Below are 26,000 nucleotides of genomic sequence, written 5' to 3'. Positions count from 1 at the left end.
TAGTCACATTTTAGGATTTCCACAGAGCAAAGGAATCTTGTACTTTTTCCAGTTCTATATATTTTTCTTTAAAAAAAATGGAGCAATCAGAATTATCCACAATATTCCCAACACAGAGGAATTATAGCTTCATATGCATTATGATAGCAATCCTTTAATTTCAGTCCCCTTTTCAATAATTCTGATGGTGTAGTTCTCCTTCATTGTTACTGTTCATAAACTGGACATTTTCACTCCGCTACTGACCAAGGTCCCAAGACTTCTTTCCTGGATATTCACAGCCAGTTCTACTCCCAACAGTGTGTTTATGAAGTTTGGCATTTTGGCCCCAATGAATATCACTGTGCAGAACCGAAAGGAACAGCTAGTTCCTACGTAGGAGTATTTTTTTAAATGTCTTGACAATGATCACAGATCAATTTGCTTGTGTCTGAAACTATGTCCTAACCTCAAAGTAAAACAGTCCTCAACAGAGCAACAAAATCACAACAAGAGGATGTTCTGTTTATACACTCTGCACTAAAGTGAGGAGGGTTTTTTAAACAAAAAAGGCCCTCAATTTACCCAGTTTCAAAAGCTTTTCTATGTTACAGAATCAATATTGGTGCATATTCCCTTACATCACTGAAACACCTCTTTCTCTATTGCCTTCATTCCCACTGGTATGACTTGGGCAGATGTAAATATTATTCAGTCAGTTTCTCTGTTCTAGTGAGCATGTATGATTTAAACAGAATTGCTTCTGGAGTATCTAGATGCTTTTAAGTTTCTTAAATCTAAGTATATTCTTAAAATTCAATACTTAGGTAAGAGACCTTTATGTTTAATTACATAAGGCAGTATTTTTATTGAATTTTCCCCCTATAATTCCTAGAGCTCCTGTTCAGGCTTAATAAAAATGAGTTTTAACAAATACGGAAACATTGTTTTAAGTGAGCAATCCAAAATGTGTACTATTCTTATATATATATTATCCCCACCCCCAATCTATTCACAATGTTTGGCCCCAGAAAAGAGCCAGATGGAAAACTTGACTGCTGCAAATTCCACAGCTGTGTCTGTCATTTCCAGGACTGCTTTGTTAGTCTCATACATGTTTGTTAACAGCCTTAATGTTATTAAATTCATGGGGTCTGAGCGCATTCTGCTGATTAACAATTGCAACTCTGATAATATCAGCAGTGTTCCGGCAGCAATTACAAATGTTAAATACATAGTCTTCTGAATCTAACAAATAAAAGAAAAGGAACTCTTTTATAAAATTCAAAGAGTAATCTCTTGCCATTCTTAGACAAAGGAGCAGCCTTTGATAGAGCCAGAAGGTGCAGCTGTGTAACCTTGCACAATCTTTTGTATTGTTTGGGTTTTTGAAAGAAACTACAGCTTCTGGATACTGAAGGAAGGAATGAAGATGTCAAGAGCTTCTGGCCCGCCGCCCAATGGGTGAAGTGCAGTAGCTGAATGCACGCTGCGCAAGGCAGAGCCTGGGAGGGACCACTTGGTGTTTTTGACTCATTTTGAACATCTGACAGATAGAATAAAAGTGGTATTATTTATAGAATGAGGCTTGCTGCCTGAACAACATGGATCAGAGATAGTGCTGTGGCCTCACCTACCTAAGGAAGATATGTTTTAAAGGATTAAAAGACTTTCTCTCTGTTCAACAGATTAAAATATCCCACAAAATTCAGTATGGAAATGATGAAATACAGTATTTTTAAAATGGCTACTTAAAAACACAATTTTAAAAAAATTTCCAGTCAAAGGCAACCATATTTTATTATTTGTAAGCCCGTATTCTTGATTTACCAACATTTTAAAGACAAAAAGACATTTAAAAAAAACTTATTTATCCAACAGAACCCAGGAGAGCCAGTTCTCCTATAAAGCCAATCCTGCTATATAAAAGACAAGCCGTATTGTTGATGACTCACTTTTTATCCTTTCGCAGGCGGCACTGCTGACAACTGTGACCTCAAGGCCGCTGTGAAGCACTGCTTGCCACGGGGAAGGGACCTGTCAAATAGATGGCATAAGCACTCCTCCCCACACCTCCCCTCAGTGCCCTCCTGCTCTGACCTCCAGGCCGCTGTGAAGAGCCCACTTGCTGCCGGGAGGGGGCCTGCCAAATTAGTTTTCTAGAGCCCGTTGTATTGTTTCACACAACAGGCATTGTTTCTAGTATTTTATAAACCAGCATGGTATAGTGGTTACACTGCACTGGACCATTTCAGATGGGACAAACGGTGTGGGAGGAGGGAGGCAGGATTCCCACACTGCCCTGTGTGGTGGTGGTTTTCACCAGAATCAGGGTCCCACAGCACAGTTTAAATAGGAACTCACTTTTTAAAAATGGTAGTGCTTCCTCCCAGGGTGAACACAGAGATGCCCGTCTTGTCTAGCTTGGCCGTCCATCTAACCTACCTCACAGGGTTGTTGCAAGGATAAAATGGAGAAGGGGAAAATGATGTATACTGCTCTGAGCTCTTTGAAGGAAGGGTGAGATAAAAATAATAAATAGCATGCTATTTGGTAAACAGTGGCTATTTAGAAAGCAAACCATTTCCAGTTTATCCCCAAAACTGTCTTCTCTGAAAGACAAGTCAACACACAGAATTTACTGTTTGTTATAACTAGTATGGCTGAAGTTAAACATGTATATGGAGCCCCGTAGGGGGAAAGTGGCTTGAGAAGCGATTGCACAGCCAGGAAACAAAAGCAAAGGGATATACACATTCCTCCCCACTCCCATTCCAAGTTTAGCTCTTCCTAAAGCTGTCTGCATGTTTTTTTTTAAAAAATGCATCATAAATGCTCTGCTATGCACACTTGTGTATAACAAGTAATCCTTAGAGGCAAGGTAAAAGGCCATTGGCCATCACCACAAATGTTCCCTTTGAGCCCAACCTCACACCTCCAGATCATATGAAAACATTTCACATGTCTTGCTAGCCCTAAGGGAGCCCAGAGCCCACAGAATTCTATCCCCATAGTTCAACCCTTCTGAGAATCCCTATTAAGAAGAATGCACCCCCCCCACGTACAGAATTTCAAGATCAGTGAGTTAATGTTGAATACTTGAGCAGAAGCAATGAGCTGCTCCTCTCACAATAGTGTATTTTTCCTCTCTGTATCAGGTGGTTCCTCTGTGCACGAAATATATTACCGGCACATATCCATTAGAAGCGAGAAGGAATGTGTATATATCCCTTTTCTTTTGTTTCCTGGCCGTGCAATCATTTCTCAAGCCACTTTCCCCCTATCGGGCTCCCACAGGACAGGCGGAAAAGGGCCCTCCCGCCCCTCAAATGGCAGCCGCAGCTGCCATTTGAGGGGCAGAAGGGCCCTTTTTGGCTTCCTCTGCTGCCCTGCAAGCCCACAGAGCAGCGGAGAAGGCCGAAAATGCAGCTGCCGTTTGAGGAGCGGAAAGGGCGTTTTTTGCCTTCTCCTCTGCTGCGTGGGCCTGCAGGGCAGAGGAGGACGCCTCCACCAAAACAGCATCAGAGGGAAGTAAGTGGGGGGCTGGGGCTGGGGAAGGGGCTGGGGTGGGGGGCTGGGGCTATGAGGGTGGGGGTTGGGCTGTTTAAAGGGCCCTGACTCTTGCAAGGCAGTGGCTTGGGATTCCCCCCCCCTGGCCACCTGCCAGCGGATAATTTAAAGGGACCTGCCGCTTAAACTGGCAGGGGAGGTGAGGGGTGGGGTGCTGGGAGAAAACCCAGCCCCCTGAATCACTTTGGAATGCTCCGAATCTTTACGGAGCATTCTGAAGCGATTCAAACACCCGAATCCGAAGCAACTCGCCAAGCAGGGCCCCTCTGCTCCCCCCTGACCCCGATCCCCTTACCAGAGGAGGAGCGGTGAGGGGACTGTGCCAGGAGGTGACCAGGAAGATGGAAGGCACCGTGGGCCAGCTGGGTAGCGCAGCAGCAACCTGAAGCCCAGCTGAGCTCTGTGGCAGCCCAGCAGCAGACAGAGGATGCCGCAGATCAGCTGAGCTGAGCCACCACCCAGCTAGCAGCCCAGCAGCACCCTGGGGTTCCACGGAGGCCCATGGCAATGAGGTAGCCACTGCAGCATGCACCGTTGGGGCAAGCAGAGGCAGGGAGATTTCCGGCAGCCACCATTATCCCCAACCCTGCAGCAAGGCTGAGGGAGATGCCCATGGCCAGCTGAGCATGGGTGGGGGAAAGGGTGGGGCTAGCCACCAGGGAGGTGGGGCCCAGGGAGACCGGGAGCGGGCTTCTCATTGGACACGGCCCCAGGAGGGAGGAGGGGCACAAGGCAGACTGGCAGAGGCAGAGCCAGTCCCTAGAAGGAGCCACAGGTAAGGGTGATGGGTGGCACAGGGGATGGGATGGCAAGGAGGCAGATTGGCTGCTCCGGGAGAGGGCAGGCTGGAGTGGTGCCATAAAGGAAAGGACTCCCAGCATGGCCAGGGAAGAGAATGCTGGCATGACATGAGATAAAGGGTGAAGTAGGTCACGACTCAGGCAGGAGGAAGAACCAGGTGATGCAATCCCCTCCCCTGCCTATTTCTGAGGCTTAGGGAGACCTTCTCATGTACCTAGGAAGATGGCTGAGGGTGGGGTCAGTGGGCCAGGTGTCCCAGTGGCTCACAGTCGATATGGCATCCATTCAAATATAAATAAACCTGTGAGGTCCTCCATCCATTGAATTACGGAAAGTGGGCATTTGTTTCTCAGGGGGTGTAATATAAGCCTTTTAGCTACAGTAGGGGCAGGTTACAGGCAGATACTTTAAAAATACATAAACATCCTCAAAAATTAATAGGTATTCTAATACAAAGTTAATATAATAACTTCAAAAAAGGTTGAATAACTGGACATGTCCAAAGCATATGATTAAGAGGTGTGTCCTGTAAGCTACAGCACCAGAAATTCAATGCTGTACTTTGTCCTTTACTAAAAAAGCGCTGTAGTGTCCAATAAACAATTTTTTGCTGAAGAAGTCACATCGTAAGATCCACAGAAACAACAAGCATAAGGCCTTATCCCATTGCTTTGGCAAAATTGGGTGATCTAATTCTTTCTTCCATTTGTTTCCGAGATTCTGCTTATCATATTTATTAACAGACATCAAATATTTATAAACAAGTATTATAGGTTTTTTCTGCATTGATTCAGTACAAGTTTCCAAAAGCAGGGGAGACTATGAAACAGTCTGCAATAGTGTTGGATCCCAACAAATGTTTCTCAGTTGGCCCTGTAAGTTCCTACTGAGACCCCATTCCTCAACCATACAGCTTTTTTATACAAGTAGATCTCTGACTTAAGTAAGAGGCTGTCCAACCCGCAGTGATACCGCATTACTTCTGCCTGGCTGTCTTTATAATGTAATAAAACATTTATACCTCACCTTTCCACGTGGTTCAAGGTGGCTTCCAATAATAGTAAAAAAAAAAACATTTCCGCTTAAAACCAAACCAAAACAAACCCCAAGACTCTCCCCCTTATGGTCAAACTGATTGTATCGTGGTGCTGCTGCCGCCCACCCCAATGCCCCCCATCATATTTTATAATAAAAATTATACCTAGGACAAAGAACTCTATAGTTTTATCATTTACATACCACACTGAAGTTTTGATTAGAACCTTATTTTGTTTGCCTGCATGTAGAAGTAGGATATACTGCAACAATTTCCTCTTCATTTGCTCGTCTAAACCTATTCCAGATTTTAAAAATCTGAACTTCACAATCTCCTTTAGGTTTGTGCTCACGAGATCCACAACAAGCATCAAAAGTCCACTGCAATAATCTTAGGTTTCACTGCACAAGTAGACATAGTTTCACACCGCACCCTTGGTTAAGGAGCTGAATTTACAGTGACATTTATTTATATGTAAAATAGTTGTTTTTAGATATTAGAAAGTTAGAGGAACAGAGTACACAATGGCAACAACAGAGCTCTTGCAGCTGTCAAGAAACAGCAACACTTCTCTAGTTTCCAAACCATTAACTGCTGGATCTTAAACGTTCATTCAATTTTCTTTTCAAAGGAATCAGCTGGCTCTTAGCAACTGTAATAGCCTCACAGCAACAGGAATCCAAACCTGGCAACAGATGAGAATGAACAAGTCCCCTCCCCCAACATTTGAGACATTCCATTTTAGCTGAGCCAGCATTCACTCTTCCATTGCTCTGTACTGCACTAAAATGTGGGCCCATAGTCAATGTAAATAACCACTCTCTGTATTCTCTTTGCCACTAGACATCACTAGATTTTTTATACAAGCATCAACAGCAGTTGCAGGTCTATTGTGTGTCTTTCGTTTGTACTACAAGAAGCTTCAGATGTGCTGGCAATATCAGCACACTCTTCACTTTATCTCTGACATGGAACCAACTCAAGATGGAACCACGAATGCCAAAGATAGGTTTAAGAGGTGGAAATGGAGAATGTGGTAGGGTTCCCATCCTCCAAGTGGTGACTGGAGATCTCCAGGTGACAGAGATCAGTTCCCCTGGAGAAAATGGCTGCCTTGGAAGGTGGACTCAATCAGTGAAATCCTAAGTAGTTGCTCCAGTCTAAGCTCATTGATTTCAATGGGCTTAGATGGGAGTAACTGTGCTTAGGATTTCACAGTTAGGCATTCTACTGTGCTGAGGTCCCTCCTTCTCCAAATCCTTCCCTCCCCAGGCTCCACCATCCCGAATCTCCAGGAATTTCCCAGCCTAGAGCTGGCAACCCTAGAATGTGGTGATGCCAATTTTAAAACAACAACGGTTCAACCATATAAGGTGAATATGCCAAAACAAGAACAAAAATCAGTTTCACCCAGTTTCACCCAACATGCTATGTTCAGGGTTTTACTGATCCTTCTAGCAGGAGTAAATGTTGCCCAGTATTACTGAACAATTTACTGCAGATGTGTATACTGTGGAGATGGTTCATGGCAGGGGTGTAATGGGAATAACTTCATCCCTGTGTAGCCTAAAAGCATTTCATGAAGTTCTTTTATATACTTTTAACCATACTTTATATGATTTTAACTGTATATACTTATAATTTTCTAGTAAATTTTCGTATTGGATTCGAGAAATGACAGGCCACATGAGCGAATGAATATTCCTCATGACATTTTATGGATTTTTACCACACTTTTTCTTCCAAAATGTGACCCAGGCCAGCTAGAAAAGTCTGCAAGATATAAAAATGCAATAAAAATATGTACAAACAGATTTAAAACAATGCTATCAAAATATCAGCATCATAAACTCAGCTAACGTTATTTGTAAAGGCCTCCTTAAACATACAAAAAGTTATTCCTTCTACCTAAAAGATACAGGGTCAAGCTCGGATGGGTCTTCCTGAAAAGAGAATTCCTTGGTGCCACTGAACTCTATACCAGACTTATATTCCCACTGCAAGTGACTGTAAAAGTTAATTAGATTTTGAAGATCCAGGATGTTACTTTGCAGGCAAAATCACCAAGATCCGCTCGGAGTAAAATGCCAGCATGGATGCACGGTCAGATGATGCACCTCTGGATCAGCATGTCCGATTTATACGGATACCTTTCAGCTTGTGGAGCTCAAGGATGCGTACAAGATCCTTGCAGAGATTAGGCCTTCCACCTGTCTTCTCAACCCTTGCCTTTCCTGGCTGATGAAAGCTGCCCAGCAAGGGTAAGGGGAATGGCAAATGCTTAAGAACAGGAATGGTGACACCCAGGATCAAGGAGGCAGCAATTAAGCCTGTGTTGAAAAAACTCTCCCTGTGCCCTACTATGCTGGAGAACTTTCTTCCAAGGAGGGTGCTTGTCAGCTCCAGGAGCTCTTGGAAGGGACCAAGTTTCTGAACCCATTTCAATCTGGCTTCAAGCCAGGATTTGGAAGAGTCTGCACAGGTCGTCTTGGCTGATGACCTCTACTGAGAACTAGACAGGGGGCATATGACCCTGCTAGTCCTGGTGGATCTCTCAGTAGCCTTAAATAATATCAACCATAATATGCTACTGAACAGACGTTTGGTGGTGGGACTAAAAGGACACCGTGTTACAAACGTCTGAGTCCTATCTGGGTCTCAGAAGGTAATACTGGGGGACTCCAGCTTTGCCCAATGGCCGCTGGAGTCTCATGGGGCTCGTTTATCCTCCAATGTGATTGAATATTTACATAAAGCCACTAGGAGAGTTCATTAGGAGGTTTGAGCTGCAGGGTCACCAATATGTGGATGACACTCTGCTCTACCTTTCTTTTTCATCTAATTCCAAGGATGATGTTAATGTTCTGAACCGGTGCTTGAATGGCCGGATCATGTTGAACAAGGTGAAACATAATGCTGACAAGACCAAGGTTCCCTGTGTTAACTGAAAGGCTGATCAGGGATGTGAGGTCTTTCCTATCTTGGGAGGGATTATACTCCCCTTCAAGTCAGGTTCGCAAATTGGGAGTATTGCTTGATACAGCAATCACCTTAGAAAGCCAAGTGGCTACAATGGTTTGGAGTGTGTTTGTCCAGCTTCAACTGGTGCATCAGCTGTGCCTGTTTCTGGTTTAGTGAGATCTAGTCCCATACCTTAGTTACATCTTAACTTGACTACAGTAGTGTGCTACAGTGGGCTGCCCTTGAAGAGTGTTTAGAAGCTGCAGCTAGTACAGCATGCTGTAGCTAGACTGCTGGTCAGGACCTGTTACCAGGAACGTGAGACCCTGATATTACGGCAGCTACCAATCTACTCCCAAGTCCAATTCAAGATGTTGGTGCTATCCTTTAAAGCCCCACATGGCTTGGGACAGGGTATCTCAAGGGCTTTCTCCCATACATTCCTGCGCAGAAGTTAAGGTCACAAGGAGAGGCCTTCCTGAGTGTCCCATCAACCAAAGAAGCACAGTTGGTAAGTATATGATAGAAGGTTTTGTTGGTGGCAGCTCCACAATTATGGAACAATCTTCCCAGGGAAGTGTGCCTGGCTCCCTTACTTTCAGTCTTCAGTAGGCAGCTAAAGACAGTTTTATTCAGGATGGCTTTTGTTTTGACAAGATTTTTAATGTATCTGTAGTTTTAAAATATTTTTTAAAAACCAATTTAAAATCGTATATTATGATGCTTGTTTGCTTATATTGTAAGCTGCCTTGACAACCGTATGGTGGAAAGACAGCTAATAAATAACAGCATTGGAAAGTAAACACTCTTTATCAGAAAAATAAAAACCGAAAAGGCAGTAGTCTCAGATGGAAGGGCCAAAAGCAAGCTTTATCAATAGAAAGCACATGCGATACACCCCTGTATACATGGGGTAGTAATGAACATGTGGAAGAGGAACATGTGTGTGTTTGCTGGCCTCATCCTGATAGAGTTATCAGGTCCCTTGAGTCCCCCCCGGGGGGGGGGATGGGAGCCTGGCACTTACCCTTCAAAGTCTTTGGTGCATCTCCTCGCACGCACGCTCCTGGCATGCGTGATAACATCACTTCCAGGAAGTGATGTCATCATGTGGATCAAAGGGCGGCCTGGCGTGCACTCCTGCACTTGCCAAAGGGCTGAATCGCCCCTCCCTGCGGGCCCAATTTGGCCCAAAACAGGCTCGTTGCAGGGCGTAAGTTTGGGCCACAGTGGAGCGCAGGGGCATGCCGCACTGCCCAGGGGTGCGCCGCACCACTGGGGGGGAGCTCCGGGGGCGTGCCCCCCTGCAAGCCAAGTAAGTGGGGTTGGGGGGGAGGAGGTGAGAGCAGGGGATCCCCTGCCCCGGGTGGGGGATTGGCAAGCCTACATCCTGACTTTCACATGTTGATCATAATCTCAGAAGATATATCCCAGGCACATAGGAATGCGCAATATGCACTCTTCATTGTTGCAGAGTACACATCATGCATTTAGAGTCTACACACATAAAGATATACAAGCATCTGTGCATATACACAAGTTATGCTCAATGTGCAGAAGTCATAAATTAGGTGCAGGCCCAAACCCAGTTTCTTCTTCCATGTGTTCTTTTCTGCTGTATAATTTTAATAGCTATTACAATCCTGCACTTTATATCTATTTATTTATTCATATGGATATGACATATTACAGGAAGATGGCAGTGTCATTATTAAATTTTCTAACACACAAGTATTAATGCTACCACAGATGCACAGGGACTTCCAAAATAAAGGGCTGGATACTGCAGAAGTGTTCACTGAAAGAACTGGCAGAGCAGATCTTTACCCACCTTCCCTTTCTCAACTGGCCGGCCATTTGTCCAAAAACCCTTTAGTACTGGGAGAGCCTCATAAGCAAAATGTGCCCCAAGATAGGGAGCTACAGTGACAATCAGGAATCAGGTAAAAAAATCACTCTCCCGTCCTCTTCCACTTTAGCTTGAGTCAGTAGAGGAAGAAAGAGAGGTGACTATACTAGACTTCCCCTTGTCACTGCGGCACTTCATCCTGTGGTAGTTTACTTTTGGGGACAAAAAGCTGCCTTGAGAAAAAGGAAAGTCACGTCCTGCCAACTCCTTCCGTGAGACCTAATCCAACATCTTGTCTGCTTCATCACTGTTTCTAAAGATGGTGATTACATGCTATTTAGGTGAACGTTTTTCCTTCCCAAGTGTGTTGACTCACTGCAGAACCTTTAACATTCACTGATTTTTGATTTTGTAATTCTCTCTGCTATTTCACTATTTCATGCTTATAGTGTTTTTAACTGTATCAGTTATACACTAATATTTTGAGCTGCTTCGAAAGAGTTGCCGAAAAGCAGGAAGTTCAAATTAACCTTTTCCCATTCACTGGAATGGGGAAGATGCAATCTTTCTGTAAGTATGGCATCAAGCCATAGATTAACAAATAGGAATACTGCACTGAGAAAGATAACACGCTCAGGCAAGAAAGATAAAGAGGTTTAAAAGTTAAGAGTCCTCTGCATTAGATAACAGGTGTATTCACTTTTCTTAATGTTATGGGCTCTCTTTTCCAACGACGATACCATGCTGTACACATAATGTGTTTGTATACAGGCAATGTATATAGATGGAAGAGCGGTATAATGTATGCTAGACCTACCCTGATGTACACACACACACTCTGTGTCAGGCTAATATCAGCACAAACTTTACATGCATACATAGGCTCAGTTCACTTAACCATGAACTGTAGCGTCCCCAATTAGTTGGACAGAGCCTAACATGTACCCTTTACAGGTGGCACAGGTTCAGTGTTGATGCTAGCACAAACATACATAGGAGGAAGGTGGCTCTAGCAAGCATAATCCCACTTTCCCCCCTGTGTGTGTTTTGTTGCATGGGCACACAAGTCATGGGCACATGCTAACATCCTCAGCTTCTAAAAAGAGCATGAGTTGATTTGCATCTAGGTATTCTTTATTTTAGGTATCTACACAAGCAAAAAATGAATCGTACATAGACAGATCTGTTATTTTGCTTATACTTTGTAAAGCAACATGTACACTGATGGTACGACATAGTCAACGTCCATCCATCGTGAGAAAACGATACCCTCTTCACAGCCAAACAGTATGCGTTTGGATACCTTCCAAGTCCTTGTACAATTACCAAATATCTTTATGCTAATATATTTCACATATTGTATACAACAAATGGATATTTTTGATATAATCATATTTCTCTCTGTGAAAATGGTTGACGTTTGGGGCCTTTATGTCCTCCATTTCCTTTGGCTTGGATCTTGCTAAAGATCTCCACTAACTGAAGGATTTCCATCATGAGAGACCAGCGCCACTGCCTACACATTCCTGCAGCAACCCCAAATGCTTCTAAAACAGGAGCAGCCTGAGGGAGTGGTAGGTCTGCCAAAGGATGGGCTTACATGAATCAGCAAAAGTCATCTCCCCTCCATGGACGTGAAGAAATGACTGGAGAAATCCAACCCTCTGTAGATATACCATGACCACTTGTGTGATCATAAGCCTTCACCACAGACGATTTTCAGATACCCAAGCAAAGAAAAAAAACATTTTCTGTTTCTGAATGCCTCTATAACATACAGAATGGAAACAAATGGTACCTCAATAACCTTAGAAAATCATTGTTCTATGCCAAGGGAACATGACTGCACTGGATTTTGTATGTCAGGAAAGCTAATTAACTTTTATGAAGAATCACAGGGCAGCTAAAACAGATATTGTTTAACTTAAAAGTGTTCTTAAGATTAAGCTACATAATTCAGACCACACCACACACAACTGCAAGGATAAATAATTCCCCTTTCTTATACTGAGGTCACAACATGAAGCCATGTTCAGGATCATTCCTAAGATGAAATAATAGGAAATAGCATAATGTACCTAGGCTATATCAATATTAAAAGTACTCTGTGAATGCAGTTTCTTTCAAATGCAAGAAAGATCAGCGACCTTCTTCCTGCACAAGTCAGTGACTTTTTTTTATAACTTTGGCAGGATTCATCAGATCTTGCCAAAAGGTGGTGCATCAAGCCAAAGATTCCGTTAACGGTAAAATAACTGCAGTTTCGTTTTTTGTAGTATGTGGAATCTGAGACAAAGCATGCCATTACTGTAGGCCTTGAAAAGCCTCACATGTATTTTTACACTATGATCCACAGAGAATTCTAAAATGAGATTTTATATATTAAAGTTGTGATCCTAAGCACATTTACCTGGAAGAAAGTCCCATTAACATCCAGCAGATTTACTCATGTTAAGGCTCAGAATGCCAGAAGTTTTTTTTCCCTCTCGTCAAGAGTACTTCTCTAAGTCACACACACAGAAAATCACAACTATGGAAAGACTCTCATGCAAGAACACGAATACCACAAATATATTGGCAATGTGAATTTGTACAGGGTTCCTTACTTACAAGTAGGGGGTTGAAAAGTTCTGTTTTAGAAACAAACAAAAAGCGTGCTAAAGGACAGAGCTTGGAAAATCCAAGCCACCTGGATGCATGGAAATTTAAATGTTTACTCACCCCAGCGCTGGGCTGGCTCCTATAGATTTTATGCAGGCTTCTAGGAATTTGAGCTTATTTTCCAGGCACTTCAAAATATACTTTGGGACCTCTTTCTGTGATAACACAGAATCACAATGCTTCAAGGATATGCAATATTACAACTGCATAACTGTATTTCTCGGTGTCTAATTCCAGCAGATACTTACATAAAGATTATCCAAAAGTAAATATAACTTGATACAGTTCTCCTACACGAGAGTACATAATCAAACAGGTTATGGGATTATGCATCCTTTGCCACAGGAGATAATCACACATAACATTTGGTCCTTCCTTTACTTCTATGTCTCAGGTAAATAAGAGCCAAAGTTATATGCAACTTCAAATCACAAATTAACCAGTGTGCTCAGCGCTCAAATAATCCTATACAAATGAACATTGGCTACCCCTAACAGTGGCATAGAGCATTCATTCAATAGCAGGAATTTCCATTCCACTTTTCACTGCCTGCCACAGTGTTTAATCCTTACAGTTGCTTAAGTTTGTGTACTGGAAGACTTCTATCCAATGTGAATGCTTTCAGTGATGTCACTGTGGCTAACAGTCTGTAACGTGAAGCATGTGCATAAATCTTTATGAGATCAGGGGCTTATATTCTACTGGTATAATTCAACACAGGCTCTCCATTGTATATTTTATGGCTACACAAGTTAAACAAAGAGAAAAGTATCCCCAAATGACCCCCTCTTTCTTATGAAGCTTGCCACACCTAAAATTGTTAATACGAATCTTATTCAAAAGCCCCTTAGAAGTGGTTGCAATTAGCCAAGGGAAAAAAATCAAACCAATACATGAACACCCAGGATTTTCTATAAGAAAATCTATAAACCCACAATCCCCTACCCAAAATATACCATAGACAAGAACCAAAAATAGTAATAATGGGTCCCCAACCAGCTCATTCGAAATATATTCCCCAACACCTTTAAACAGACATCCTGGAAACTGAAGAGAGCTGTAGAATGAATGGAAAGCTTCTATAACAAAGAGGCCTCGGTAGACCAGCCAGCTGGAAAAGCCACACAGCTCACGCTAGTGGTTACATTCCTAAAGAGGACAAAGCCATACAAAGGTCCTGAAGCTGCGGGGCAGTCAGAAGAACAGAGAGAATTCTCGCTGAAAGGCTCTCCAGCGAGATCCATAAATGAACGTTAGCCGAAATGTTTTGGTACTGAGCTTAAGAGGATAAACCACAAGGAGGGTTAATTTTTTAAAGTGTATTTGAGTCATTTAAAAAAAAAAAACTTGCATGAATTCCCTGGGGCTCAGGTCTACTTAAACCCTACTTCGCAACTGAGCTGTAGATCTATCCGAGCAGTCCAGCTTAACAAGTTTGTGGACCGCAGCCAGCTGCTTAAACACAAAAACACGCACCCGCAAATGCTGGTGGGGGCGCTAACAAAAGACGCTCCAGAAGGGGGGCCCACCCGAGCACCCGCGGGCGGCAGACAAAGGAGCGCGCTGGCAGGTCTCGCTGCCCTTGGCCACTGCCAGGTAGCCCCCTCCCTCCGTCCCCGACCGCACCCCCCACCCCCGAGGCTGCTCAGCCCGGCCTCGGGACGTGACTGCTCCGCCGCCCACTTACAGGATGGTGGTCTGCGGCGACACGGCGGGGACGCTCTCCAGCATGAGGTGCATGCAGCGCACCGTGGTGCGGAAGCAGAGGCAGCGGCTTGGGCACCACACGCTCCCCCGCTGAGGCGGCGACGGGGGCGGCGGCGGCTGCTGCGGGGAAGCCAAGGGCAGGAGGCTGCCGCTCCACAGCAGGACCCCGAAGCAAAGCGCCGGGAAAGCAGAGGCTGCTTTGCGCCGGGCCATGCCGCCCAGGGCTCAGGGGGACCGAGAAGCAGGAGACGGAGCGGCGATGGCAGGAGCGGCCAGATCCCGGCTCCTCGCCTCCAGCTCTTGCTCTGCAGATGGAGCCGGCGAGCGGGGCTGCAGGAGCGAACCACTCCCCGGCGCAGCCTTGGAGGGGTGGGGAAAGAGGGACGGAGGGGGAAGGACCGCCCAGCCAGCAGCTGCTGCGCTCAGGCCGGCGCTCTTCCCAGCTCCGAGTCCTGCAGCCTAGCGAGCGCAGGACTCGTTTCGCCTCCTCTGGCCGCCCTCCCCGGAGAAAGTCACGGCGCCGGAGGGAGGGAGGGAGGGAGGGACGGAAGAACCACGCAGCTGTGGGAACGGCGGCTTTTCCCCGCCAGCGGGGGGGGGGGGGCACTACAAGGGAAAGAAACTTTCGTCTCCCTGCCTGCCCTTTCTGACCCACACCTGGCTGAGGGAAATGGGGCGACACAAAATACCGCAGTTTAACTCAGCACTCGCCGGAAGAGCTTTTTAACGCGCCGGGAGTGACATCACCTTTCTCTCACAGCGGAGCGATGCCTCCGGCGCTTTGTTCACGCACAAGAGCGCTTGCTTTCTAGGAATTTCTTAATTTCTTTTAAGATCGTTCAGGGTAGATAGCCCTGTTGGTCTGTAGAAGAGCAAGATTAAAGACCAACGAGATTGGTCCTTACAGTGCACGTGGACATGACTCTTAATTTTTAGGCTCAGAGGTGGTAGGCAAGTCTGCCTAGAAACAAAGCCTCAGGTTTGCAGAAGGGGTAAAAGCTGGAACAGGCTGGAAAGGGCCGGAAGTGGTACCACAAAAAAAACGGTGGAATGTGTTGGGATCCTCATGAATTCATATGATTTTTATATTGAAATGAAACAAAAAGGCCACCATATTATACATCATGTCTTAGACTACAGAGAGCATCAAAACAATCACACACCCACCAATCCATGGTGCCACCATGGCGCAAAAACACATTTAAAAAGCACGGATCCTCATGGATCTTCATGATTTTTACATGGGACCATCCAAAATCCACTATACAATTCCAAATCATGTCTATTGCCACAAACAGCACCAAAAAAATCAGCCACCCATCACTTCATTGCACCGCCACAGTACGAAAACGTGGTTCAAAATCACAAATCTTGATTCTCTTGATTCTTACATGGGGCCACCCCAAATCCACCATACTATCCCATATCATGTCTATTGCCACAACTGTCACACAAAAAATCAGGCACCCACCACTTCGTGGCACTGCCACGGGGCAAAAACATGCTTAAAAACCACGGATCCACATGGATCCTCTTGATTCTTACATGGGTCCACCCAAAAGCCACCATGCAATCCCAGATCATGTCTAATGCCAGGGAAGGGGTAAACGCCAGAACAGGCTGAAACGGGCATTAAACAGATACTGGTATCACAAAAAAACAGTGGGATGCATTAAAGACACCAGAGAACAATATTTTAGAAATGAAAACATGGAAATATCATGCTTTTGTTAACCCTTTCCCTGCCAAAATGCTCCCGGAACACCACGGGACAGGCGGGGAACAGGCACTAAAGAAATGAGAGGACCGCAAGAAATAGTGGGAAGCATTAAAGGCACTGGAAAAGAAGATTTTAGAAGTGAAAACACCGAACTGGCATGCTTTTATGGCACCTTACTCTGCTAAAGTGCTCTCAGAAAACCACGGAATATTATGGTAAAAGCCGAAACCGGCATTAAACAAATAGTGGTACCACACAAAACAGTGGGATGTGTTAAAGACACCAGAGAACAATATTTTAGAAATGAAAACATGGAAATATCATGCTTTTATTAACTCTTTCCCTGCCAAAATGCTCCTGAAACACCATGGAACAGGCCATAATGGGCACTGAATGAACGCTAGTACCACAAAAATCAGTGGGAAGTAATAAAGACATCAGAGAATGATATTTTAGAAATGAAAACATGGAAATATCATGCTTTCCCTGCCAAAATGCTCCCGGAACACCACAGAACAGGTCGGAAGAGGCACTAAAGAAATTGTAGGACCACAAGAAACAGTGAGAAGCATTAAAGGCACTGGAGAAGATTTTAGAAATGAAAACACTGAACGGGCCCACTTTTATCAACCCTTTCCTTGCCAAAATGCTCCCGGAATACCATGGAACATGCTGGAAAGGGCACTAAAGAAACTCTAGTGTAATCCCAATGAGGTAATTGGTTTAGCCCAGTACGGCGGAGTCAGTAACTAGAGCCAGGCAGCTGAGGAAGAAGCTGGGTGCTGGGAAGCTGAATAATAATGAATATGCGCTTATCACCTTGAATAAGGGCTGTAATTCCTCAAGAACAGGACAGAAGCCTGGGCTACAATTGCTTCAGATTTGAAGGATAGTGAAAAAGGACTTTATCACTTGGTGGAATCAGACAAGTTGAACTGTTTATCCTTTTCAAAAACATTATTGGTTTAAAGTCTCTGTATGGTTGCACTTATGAGTTCAGTTAAGAAAAATATAGTTGCATTGTATTAATTGTTAAAGTTTTTTTTAAAATTTGTGTGATAGTTTGCTTCCTAAGCCCCATAGAACCCATACAAGCAGAAATTACACTAGTACCACAAGAAATAGTGGGAAGGATTAAAGACACAAGAAAACAGTATTCTAGAAATGAAAACCTGGAAATAGCAGGCTTTCGTTAACCCTTTCCCTTCCAAAATACTCCCAGAACACCATGGAATAGGTCGGAACAGGCACTAAAGAAATGCTAGGACCACAAAACACAGTGGCAAGCATGAAAGACACTGCAGAACAAGATTTGAGAAGTGAAAACACTGAACTGGCATGCTTTTATTACCTCCTTTCCCTTCCAAAATGTTCCCGGAATACCATGGAATAGGCTGGAATGGGCACTAAAGAAATTATAGGACTATAAAAAACAGCGGGAAGCATTAAAGACACAAGAGAACAATATTTTAGAAATGTGGAAATATCAGGCTTTCATTAACCCTTTCCCTGCCAAAATGCCCCAGAACACCACAGAGCAGGCTGGAATGGGCACTAAATAAATGCTAGTACCACCAAAAAACCCTATGGGAAGCATTAAAGACATCAGAGAACAATATTTTAGAAATGAAAACATGGAAATATCAGGCTTTCATTAAAACTTTTCCTGCTAAAATGTTCCCAGAACACTACAGAACAGGCACTGAAGAAATGATAGGACCAGAAAAAATAGCGGAAAGCATGAAAGACACTGCTGAATAAGATTTGAGAAGTGAAAACACTGAACTAGCATGCTTTTATTAACCCTTTCCCTACCAAAATGCTCCTGGAACACCATGAAACAGGCTGAAACAGGCACTACAGAAATTCTAGTACCACAAATAACAGTGGTAAAGATTAAAGACACAAGAGAACAATATTCTACACATGAAAACATGGAAATATCATGCTTTTATTAACCCTTTATCTGCCAAAATGCTCCCGGAACTCCATGGAACAGGCACTAAATAAATTCCAGTGCCACAAAAAACAGTGGGAAGCATTAAAGAAACTGGAGAACAATATTTTAGAAATGAAAACACTGAACTATAATGTTTTATTAACCCTGTCCTTGCTAAAATGTTTCCAGAACAGCACAAAACAGGCTGGAACGGGCACTAAAGAAATGCTAGTATCACAAAAAAATGTGGGAAGCATTAAAAACAAAGGGGCCTGGAGCTATGGTTGCCAACAATTCTGGAGAAAAATGTCTCTTTAAAAGAGGAAATGGGCAGTTGAAGCTTTTCATGGTCTGGAGTGACTAGGAGTCACTTGAAGACAGGATATATGCCCCTACAAATATCAGGTGTACCCTTGTTCGCAGAAAAAATCTTGAACTAAACATGGAGGTTACAAAGAAGACTCCAACAACAAAATGGCTGTCAAGAGGTGGAGACAACCACAAAATGTCAGGGACTGAGGTCTTGCATAACTTTAATAGTAACTCTTCAACATTTCCGGCAGAAGCTCTGCTTATCAGGATGCCTTTTAAACAGAATATATTATTTAAATGTATTTTCCTGCATATAGTTTCAGTGACAAAGTGAAGATCCTTGTGCTGTGGTAGCAGCTGCTGCCAAAATCAATGTATTTTTGAATCTGCACAGCTAATGGGATGCCCAATGTTCAGCAGAAGCCCTACTGAGCGAAAGCCCCTTTTGGTCCCCACCCCCCACCCCCACTTACCTGAGCAGTGGGGGGGGGCACCTTCCTTGCACACTCCCCCACTGCGCAGCGCGCTCCCATGCAATGCAGCCGCCGGGTCAGGCCCATTTTTGGCCTGGATCGGGGCTGCTGCGGAGTGCAGGAGCGCTCCTGCGCTCCGCAGCTGCTGAAAACGGGCCCGGTTTGCCATAGATTGGGCCCATTTTGAGCACTGCGGAGTGCAAGAGCGCTCCTGCGCTCCACAGCGCCCCAAAACGGGCCCATTTCGGCGTGAATCAGGCCCGTTTTTGAGGCACTGCAGAGCCCAGGAATGCTCCTTCACTCTGCAGTGCCCATAACGGGCCCATTCTGCTGTGGACTGGGCCCGTTTTGAGGCGCTGCGGAGTGCAGGAATGCTCCTGCGCTCCACAGCGCAGGAATGCTCCTGCGCTCCGCAGCGCCTCAAAACTGGGCCCGATCCACAGCAAACAGCCCGTTTTAGGTGCGTTCTGCAGCACCCAGCCATGCGATGATGTCATCTCCAAAGTGACGTCATCACACCTGTGGGGTGGGTACGCGTGCTCCGCGCATGTGCACCCCCTCCCCAAAGGTAAGTGCCAGGCCCCTGTCCCCCACCAGGAGATTGAGGGGGCCTGGCAACCCTAATACAAGAGCGGTGCAAAATTGGCCATTTTATTTTCAATGTACATGAAATTAGATCTGCAAAACTATGTTTAATGCTACCCCAATGAGTATCTGGTCTATGGCCTTGAAACTCTCTGATCCAATGATCTCATCCACACCTGTGTTTCTCTTATCTCTCTGAGAACTACTCGCTCAGAGCTCTGTTAATTTCCAGAGAATTCTCTTTCTGCGCCTGACTATGCCCGAAAAGCCTGAACCAAAGTTTTGAAAAGCCAAGAAATGGACTAAGAGAGGCCAGTTTCTTGACAACAGTTGCCCAGAAGTGACATATTCCAATGTGAAAACCTGGCCTCTTGATTTCAGATTTGCTTGGCTTGTTAGTGATAAGGAAAAAGATTTTTTAGGCAAATCCTGAAGTTCAAATGTCTGTATTACTCAGTGGTTTTTTTCCTTTAAAAAAGAGGTTCTGGTTAAGAACCCAAGTCCACTGGCTGAAAGAGGTGCCTGTACTTTCTGAAGTGGGACATCACGGATATAGTTGCACAGTTATCCTTGACTATTTAACTGTGGTGGTGGTTAAAGTTCTGGTATTTAGATTTTATATATTTTGCATTTTTACTTTATATTGTTGAGACTTTTTGAGAAAAGCAGTTGATAAGCATTTTAATAAATATTCTCTGCTTGTATGATTTGTACACCAGTTTGATGTTGTTGTTAAGACCAGGAGAACTCTAATCTGGAGAACTGGGTTTGATTCCCCACTCCTCCACTTGAAGCCAGCTGGGTGACCTTGGGTCAGTCACAGCTCTCTCAGAGCTCTCTCAGCCCCACCCAACTCACAAGGTGATTGTTGTGGGGATAATAATAACACACTTTGTAAACTGCTCTGAGCATGACATTAAGTTGTTATGAAGGGCAGTATATAAATCAAATGTTATTATTAATGTTATATTTCTACACACTTTTTCTCTTATGCTCTACAGAGTCAGTATGGCGTAATGGTAAGAGTAGAGAACTAGGAGCTGAGACACCCAGGTTCAAAAACCCCTTCTGCCATGAAAGCTTGCTGGGTTGTTACCCTAAAGAGGGTCTCCTTGCGGGCTGGGGAAATTAGCATGCAAGGAGACGCAACAAGAGGGAGTAACTAGCATCTCCACCGATGTATACTGGAATTGTTCCCCTTAGAGGACTCTCTAATAAAACAGGTGAATGTTTAACAGGAGCGGGTTTTATTAAAGAAGCAGTAAAAGAGCACTTACACAGAGTACACACAGCACACACTCAGAGCTAACTAGAGAACCAGTGAGGGAGTGGGAAGGCAGTTTCCGGGAGGACCATAGTTACAAGTCTCAAAGAGGAAGGTTCCATGGAGGCAGTAGCGAAGACAACCAGCTCTTCATGGAGAGAAGAGACGAGGGGCTCAGATGTATCCAAAGGTGCATAGAAGTGTCCAGAACACATACACTGAGTACATGGCTAAAAAGCCCAATTATACTGCAAAACATATCCTGGGGCAAAACTGATGTCTCTGCCCCCAAAGCAATAGCTTAATAGCTGTCTCCGGAAGTGAGACAATAAAGTTAGGAAAGGTATTATGCATATCTGGGAGGAACTATAGGTAAAATAGTGATTATGACACACAATACATGGATGGGAAGGGCTTATCAGGTTCCTGACTAGCCCAGAGTGGGAAAGAGGATGAGGGGAGATTTGGAAGGGTGTGGATGAGATAAAGCAGGAGCTTCTGGAGGACCTCTTTTGCTTTAATTTTTGGACATCTCTGGGGTGTGAGGTTGATAAACAGTCTTGCCTCATGACTCACATTCCAGTATCTTTTCATCTCCAGCCAGAGTTGAGAACCGTTCCACTTAGCCAGGCATCACATCTGGTGCTTGAAGCACATGGGGGGAAAGGCTTATGATATGTCCATATTAATAAGTTGTTCTTTCAGTGTGAGGGAGGGTATGACTCCTAACAGGTGACCTTGGACCAATCACACACACTCAGCCTAACCTGCCTCACAAGGTTGTTGTGAGGATAAAATGAAGGAGAGGAGAATGATGTGCTTTGGCTCCAGCACTGGGGGAAAAGGCGAGGTATAAATGAAGTCAAATAAATAAATAAATACAGAGAGCTATAGAATAAAATCTACCATTTATTTCATTTATAGCCTGTGTTTCTTGCTGAGACTCAAGAAAATCAGCTACCAAGTGAATTGTGTAGATATAAACCCTTCAATTAGATCACATCAAAAACATCTGTATGTGCAAAAGGGGGTGCTGTAGCCTACCAACTCCATGGCCCCAGGAGCAGCATATTGGGGGTTGGGAGGTTGGGACTGCATCAGGAGTGCAGGAGGCAAGGAAGTTGTGTTGCCATGCACAGAATTTACTATATATACACAATCAGGTAAAAATCACAATTACAAAATGTGTAGGTTTTATCTGTTGCCAAGTAGGCCCCCTCCCCTGCTTTAAGGCCTGCCATGAACTGTGTCAAAGTTTCCTGCGTTATTATTTTACTGCTGCACCAAAGACTGCCCTGCACGTGTGTGCTCTAGTACACGTGCCAGTTTCCTGTCTGCTGTTTTACTACTTTGCTGCTGCAATAGACTGTGCAGTTTACTGACTCCATGTTTGGTTAACTGCACAAAAGGACTCTCTTACTGGGCAGCCCTGCCCTGACCTGTATCTGGACTTCCCAGTGTGCGTTTGGACTGTGTTACAAGTGTGCCCCGTGCCTGCATTGCCATCTGCCACGGACCGTGCCTGTTCCCTGCCTTGGACTGTGTTTTGTGTGCTGTTCCCCCTGCCTCCATGGAAGCCTGCCTCATATGGGCCCAAGCCGCTGCTAGCAGCCGGGCGCCAGCCGGGGAAACCTCCAGCGAGCATGGCTAGGCGCTCCCTGGTCAGTTCCCGCCTGGAGCCTCCCGCGAGCCGGTCGCCGAGCTTGCCCTCGCTACCGGGCAGCCTGCTAACCAGCCCCAGCTATGCCCCACCGGCGTCCATGTTCTCAGGCAGCCAGAAGACCCTGGGAAGAAGACTGCTTTGAGAAGCCATTTCGGCGAAGCGGGCACACCACGTCCGCAGCGAGAGCCCCTCGCCCCGCTCTGCATATCTTAGGAGCCGCCCCGGAGAAGGAACTAAGTGCTGACCATCCCAAGCACTTAGAGAATGCATCTCAAAGGAACCTCCGCATTCCAGAAGCTGATGACATCAGGACAAGCCCTGTCCGCTGGAACATCCTTTCAGCCCACTTGGATTTCCCCCTCCCTCTTTTGTCCCCTCTTCCTGAGGTGTCACTTATCACAATCTGATTACCAAAGTGGCCCATCCAAGCCATTCAGTAGCCCATTAGACCCTTTGTTTTAATCTGTGAGAACCACCAAGTACAGCACCAGCCCCAGGGTACGTTTTGGGGTATTTAAGCTGGTCTCTCAGACCACTCGGTGCTTAGGCCATTCCTATCCAGACCCCCCCCCCTTGCTGTCCGTGGCCTCGGCCATTCCCTATCCAGACCTCCTTGCTGTCCGTCTGTGGTCCCAGTGCTGGCATTGGGCCACCCTCGCTGCCGTGTCTCTGCTTCGCTCCAGGATTGTGAGTATTTCCCTTACCATCGTTGGGAACCCGCTAATGCGAATGTCTCTGTATTTCCTACTCTGTATTTCTTAGACCTTGTGTGTTCCTTGTATGATTGTGCAAGCTAGGCATACGCTACACTCAATACACGTGTTTGGAACTTATTTGTTGTCTGCCTCTTTTTCACTAGAGTGTCTGGGATCGGGACCTCCGTATACATAGGTTATGATCCTCGCTCAATATTAAGGTTACAGACTGCTATAGCTAATTCCCCATTATAATAAAGAGCAGTTCTGGTAACAGTTTACTGGTGGAGGATGCGGGCATAACCCAGTTTGTGTGAATACACGTGAGTCGACACGCGTGTCTTCAGCGAACTGACTTAGAGGAAAATTTTCCAGACCTCTGTGTAAAGAGTGCAATTTAGCTCAGGGAATTAAAAGTGTGAGTGTGTGTGGCTCTAGCGAGCATTTCTATCTTGTGGGTTGGCTTTTCCCCCATTTCCTCCTTCAGCCAGCTTCGGACTACTTGCCTTTTGTGGTGCACCGCGAGGCCCTCCAGCCGTTATAACCGGTGTACTGTGGGTGAGGACCTCTGAACTGGTGAAGTTCCTGGCCACTTTCCGGGCCGCCTAAACGCGTCTATGTGGGTGGGATCCCAGAAGTAGGCTCTATAGATATATTTATCCTGAAGCAGCACATATAAAATTCTCTTCCGCCCCCCCCCCGTCTCTCCTAAGTCCGTCCAAACCCCGTTCCTGCCAGCACTTAGGCTTCAATCCCCGCTCCGGAGGAAACGTGAAGGGATTGTTAGTCCGTTTGGTCAGTTAGCTTTGGGAATCTAAAGCCAGGTTCCTGAAGCCCCGCAGCAGCCGGCCGCACCGTGCTTAAGAGTTTTAAGTTAGACTCTTGGGCGCCTTTCCGCTTGCGAGTTCTAAGTCAGACTCGTGGGCACACCTCGCTTGGGAGTCAGTGGGACTCTTGGGCACACTTTCGCTTGAGAGTTGGTAGAACTCTTGAGCGTTTTCCGCTTGGGAGTACAGTAAGCTTTACTCCTGGGCACTTTTGCTTGGGGACTTGCAGAGGCAGTCCTTGAGCGCTTTCAGTCTTTTGGTCGAGGCTTGGAGACAGTTTAATCGTTTGTCTCTGAGCACGGGGCCTGGGGACTTTTTGAGTATCGTTCTTGGGCAGAGAGCTTGAGAGCATTGTTGGCTTCTGAGCAGAGGCTTGGGAGCACTTCAGTTTCCGAGCAGAGGCTCGGGAGCATTTCTGGTTGCCTGAGCAGAGGCTTAGGAGACCCCTTAATTGCAGTTCCTGAGCAGAGGCTTGGGAACACTTTTTGGTTTTCTGAGCGCATAGGCTTGGGAGACCCCTGAGCTTTGGCTTCTGAGCAGAGGCTTGGGAGCACTGAGCGTTTTTGTTCTTGGGCTTAGAGAGCTTGAGAGCACCCTCTGAGCCAGTAAACTTTTCCTGGTCCCGTGGCTTGTAGGCAAGCTTGAAACGGGAATAGGAATTTTCCTTCTCCCCCGGTGGAGAAGAGCCGAGTGTAGGACCCTTAAAAATCCCCTTGTGAACCTAAAAGTAGAACCTTAAAACCCCCTGGTAAAAACCCTTGAAGGATAAACCTCCCAAAAGGGACATAGAGAGGAAGAAGTTGTTAAAACCCTTGAGCAGCTTTAATCGCCCCACCCCTGGTGTCGCTGATCCACTCTTTAACCTCCCCCGGGATCAGCCTTAAACTAAAAAGAAAAATGTACCGGGCAGCCCCCACCGTGCCCCGCCTGGAGAAGTGGCTAGTTAAGAAGGGAGATTGCCCTTGGGAAGCCGGTTCCTTCAAGGGACCCGACCCGCTCCAGATAGTTAGGAGCGCCTTCCAAGATTTTTGTGAAAAGGAGAAACCTAGGTCAAGTAAGAAGGACAGATACGGAGCCTGGGCACTTTTCACCGCCCTGCAGGACAGCGTGTCCCTAATTAGTAAGTTGCACACAGCGCAGGAGGAGTTAGAGGAAAGGTCAGAACGAGAGCAGGACGCCTTGCGTCTAGAAATCCAGACCCTCAGGACTAAGCTAACCGAACAGGAGAAAGACCATGAGGAAAAGGCAGTTGAGTGGCGCGCTGAACGCGTCAATTTCATATTAGAAAAGCAAGGATTAACTACCGCCCTCCAGGACGCCCAGCACAAGGCTGAAGCGGCCACCGCTCGTGCCGACATGGCTGAGCACGCAGTAATCGAGGGACAGGAAAGAATCGCTAAATTAACCCATGCCGCCCAGTTCATGGCAGAGCAGAAAGTCGCCAAGATAGCCGCAGCAGACCACTCCGCTTGTAAGAGGGAGCTAGAGGCCCTAAAACAGCACCTGGGGATGCAGCAGGCCGTAATCTCCGCCGTGCATCCCGCAGCCCTCTTGGCCCTCCCCGAAGGTAGTACCGACAGTTGGTCACCACCTTCGTCCCAGCCCGAGGAAGCTCCACAGCCCCTCCATCCGATAGCTACCAAAGAAATTGTAACCACAGACGAGGACGGCAGGAAGACAGACCGAATAGTTAAGGAGACCCGCAATTGGAGGCCCGATGAGCTCCAAGCCATAGCTGACCGCATGGGACCCCTGAACCGGGACTCAGCTATACAATGGTTTGCACACGTGACCATGTCCCAGCCCTCCGCCAGTGGCTCCAATGTAGCTCAGCTGGCTCGCCATTGTGCCAGCCCTGAAATAGTCACCTCTCTTAATGCGTATATTTCTAACCGGAGACTAGCCACTCGCAGTCAGTATGGTGCCATGAAAGAGTTGTGCGCATTCCTGTGGCCCAC

At 45.7% G+C, this 26,000-nt stretch overlaps 1 protein-coding gene across 2 annotated transcripts in view; it reads right to left on the bottom strand.

Moving 5' to 3' along the window:
• The window catches only part of PXDN (peroxidasin), a 113,818-nt gene extending 98,926 nt beyond the window's left edge, over positions 1–14,892 (bottom strand). Inside the window, exon 1 of one of the 2 annotated variants that reach the window (XM_054978201.1) lies at positions 14,545–14,892. In XM_054978201.1, the coding sequence (XP_054834176.1) occupies positions 14,545–14,777 (233 nt within the window). In that variant the 5' untranslated portion in view covers positions 14,778–14,892. The remainder of the gene's footprint in view (positions 1–14,544) is intronic. The other variant, XM_054978209.1, reaches the window with a different exon arrangement.
• Between the last annotated feature and the right edge of the window lie 11,108 nt (positions 14,893–26,000).

The sequence above is a fragment of the Eublepharis macularius genome, chromosome 1 (genome assembly GCF_028583425.1).
Source record: "Eublepharis macularius isolate TG4126 chromosome 1, MPM_Emac_v1.0, whole genome shotgun sequence".
Lineage (NCBI taxonomy): Eukaryota > Metazoa > Chordata > Lepidosauria > Squamata > Eublepharidae > Eublepharis > Eublepharis macularius.
The sequence above is the reverse complement of the archived record's forward strand: the minus strand, read 5'-3'. Positions and strand labels throughout refer to the sequence as shown.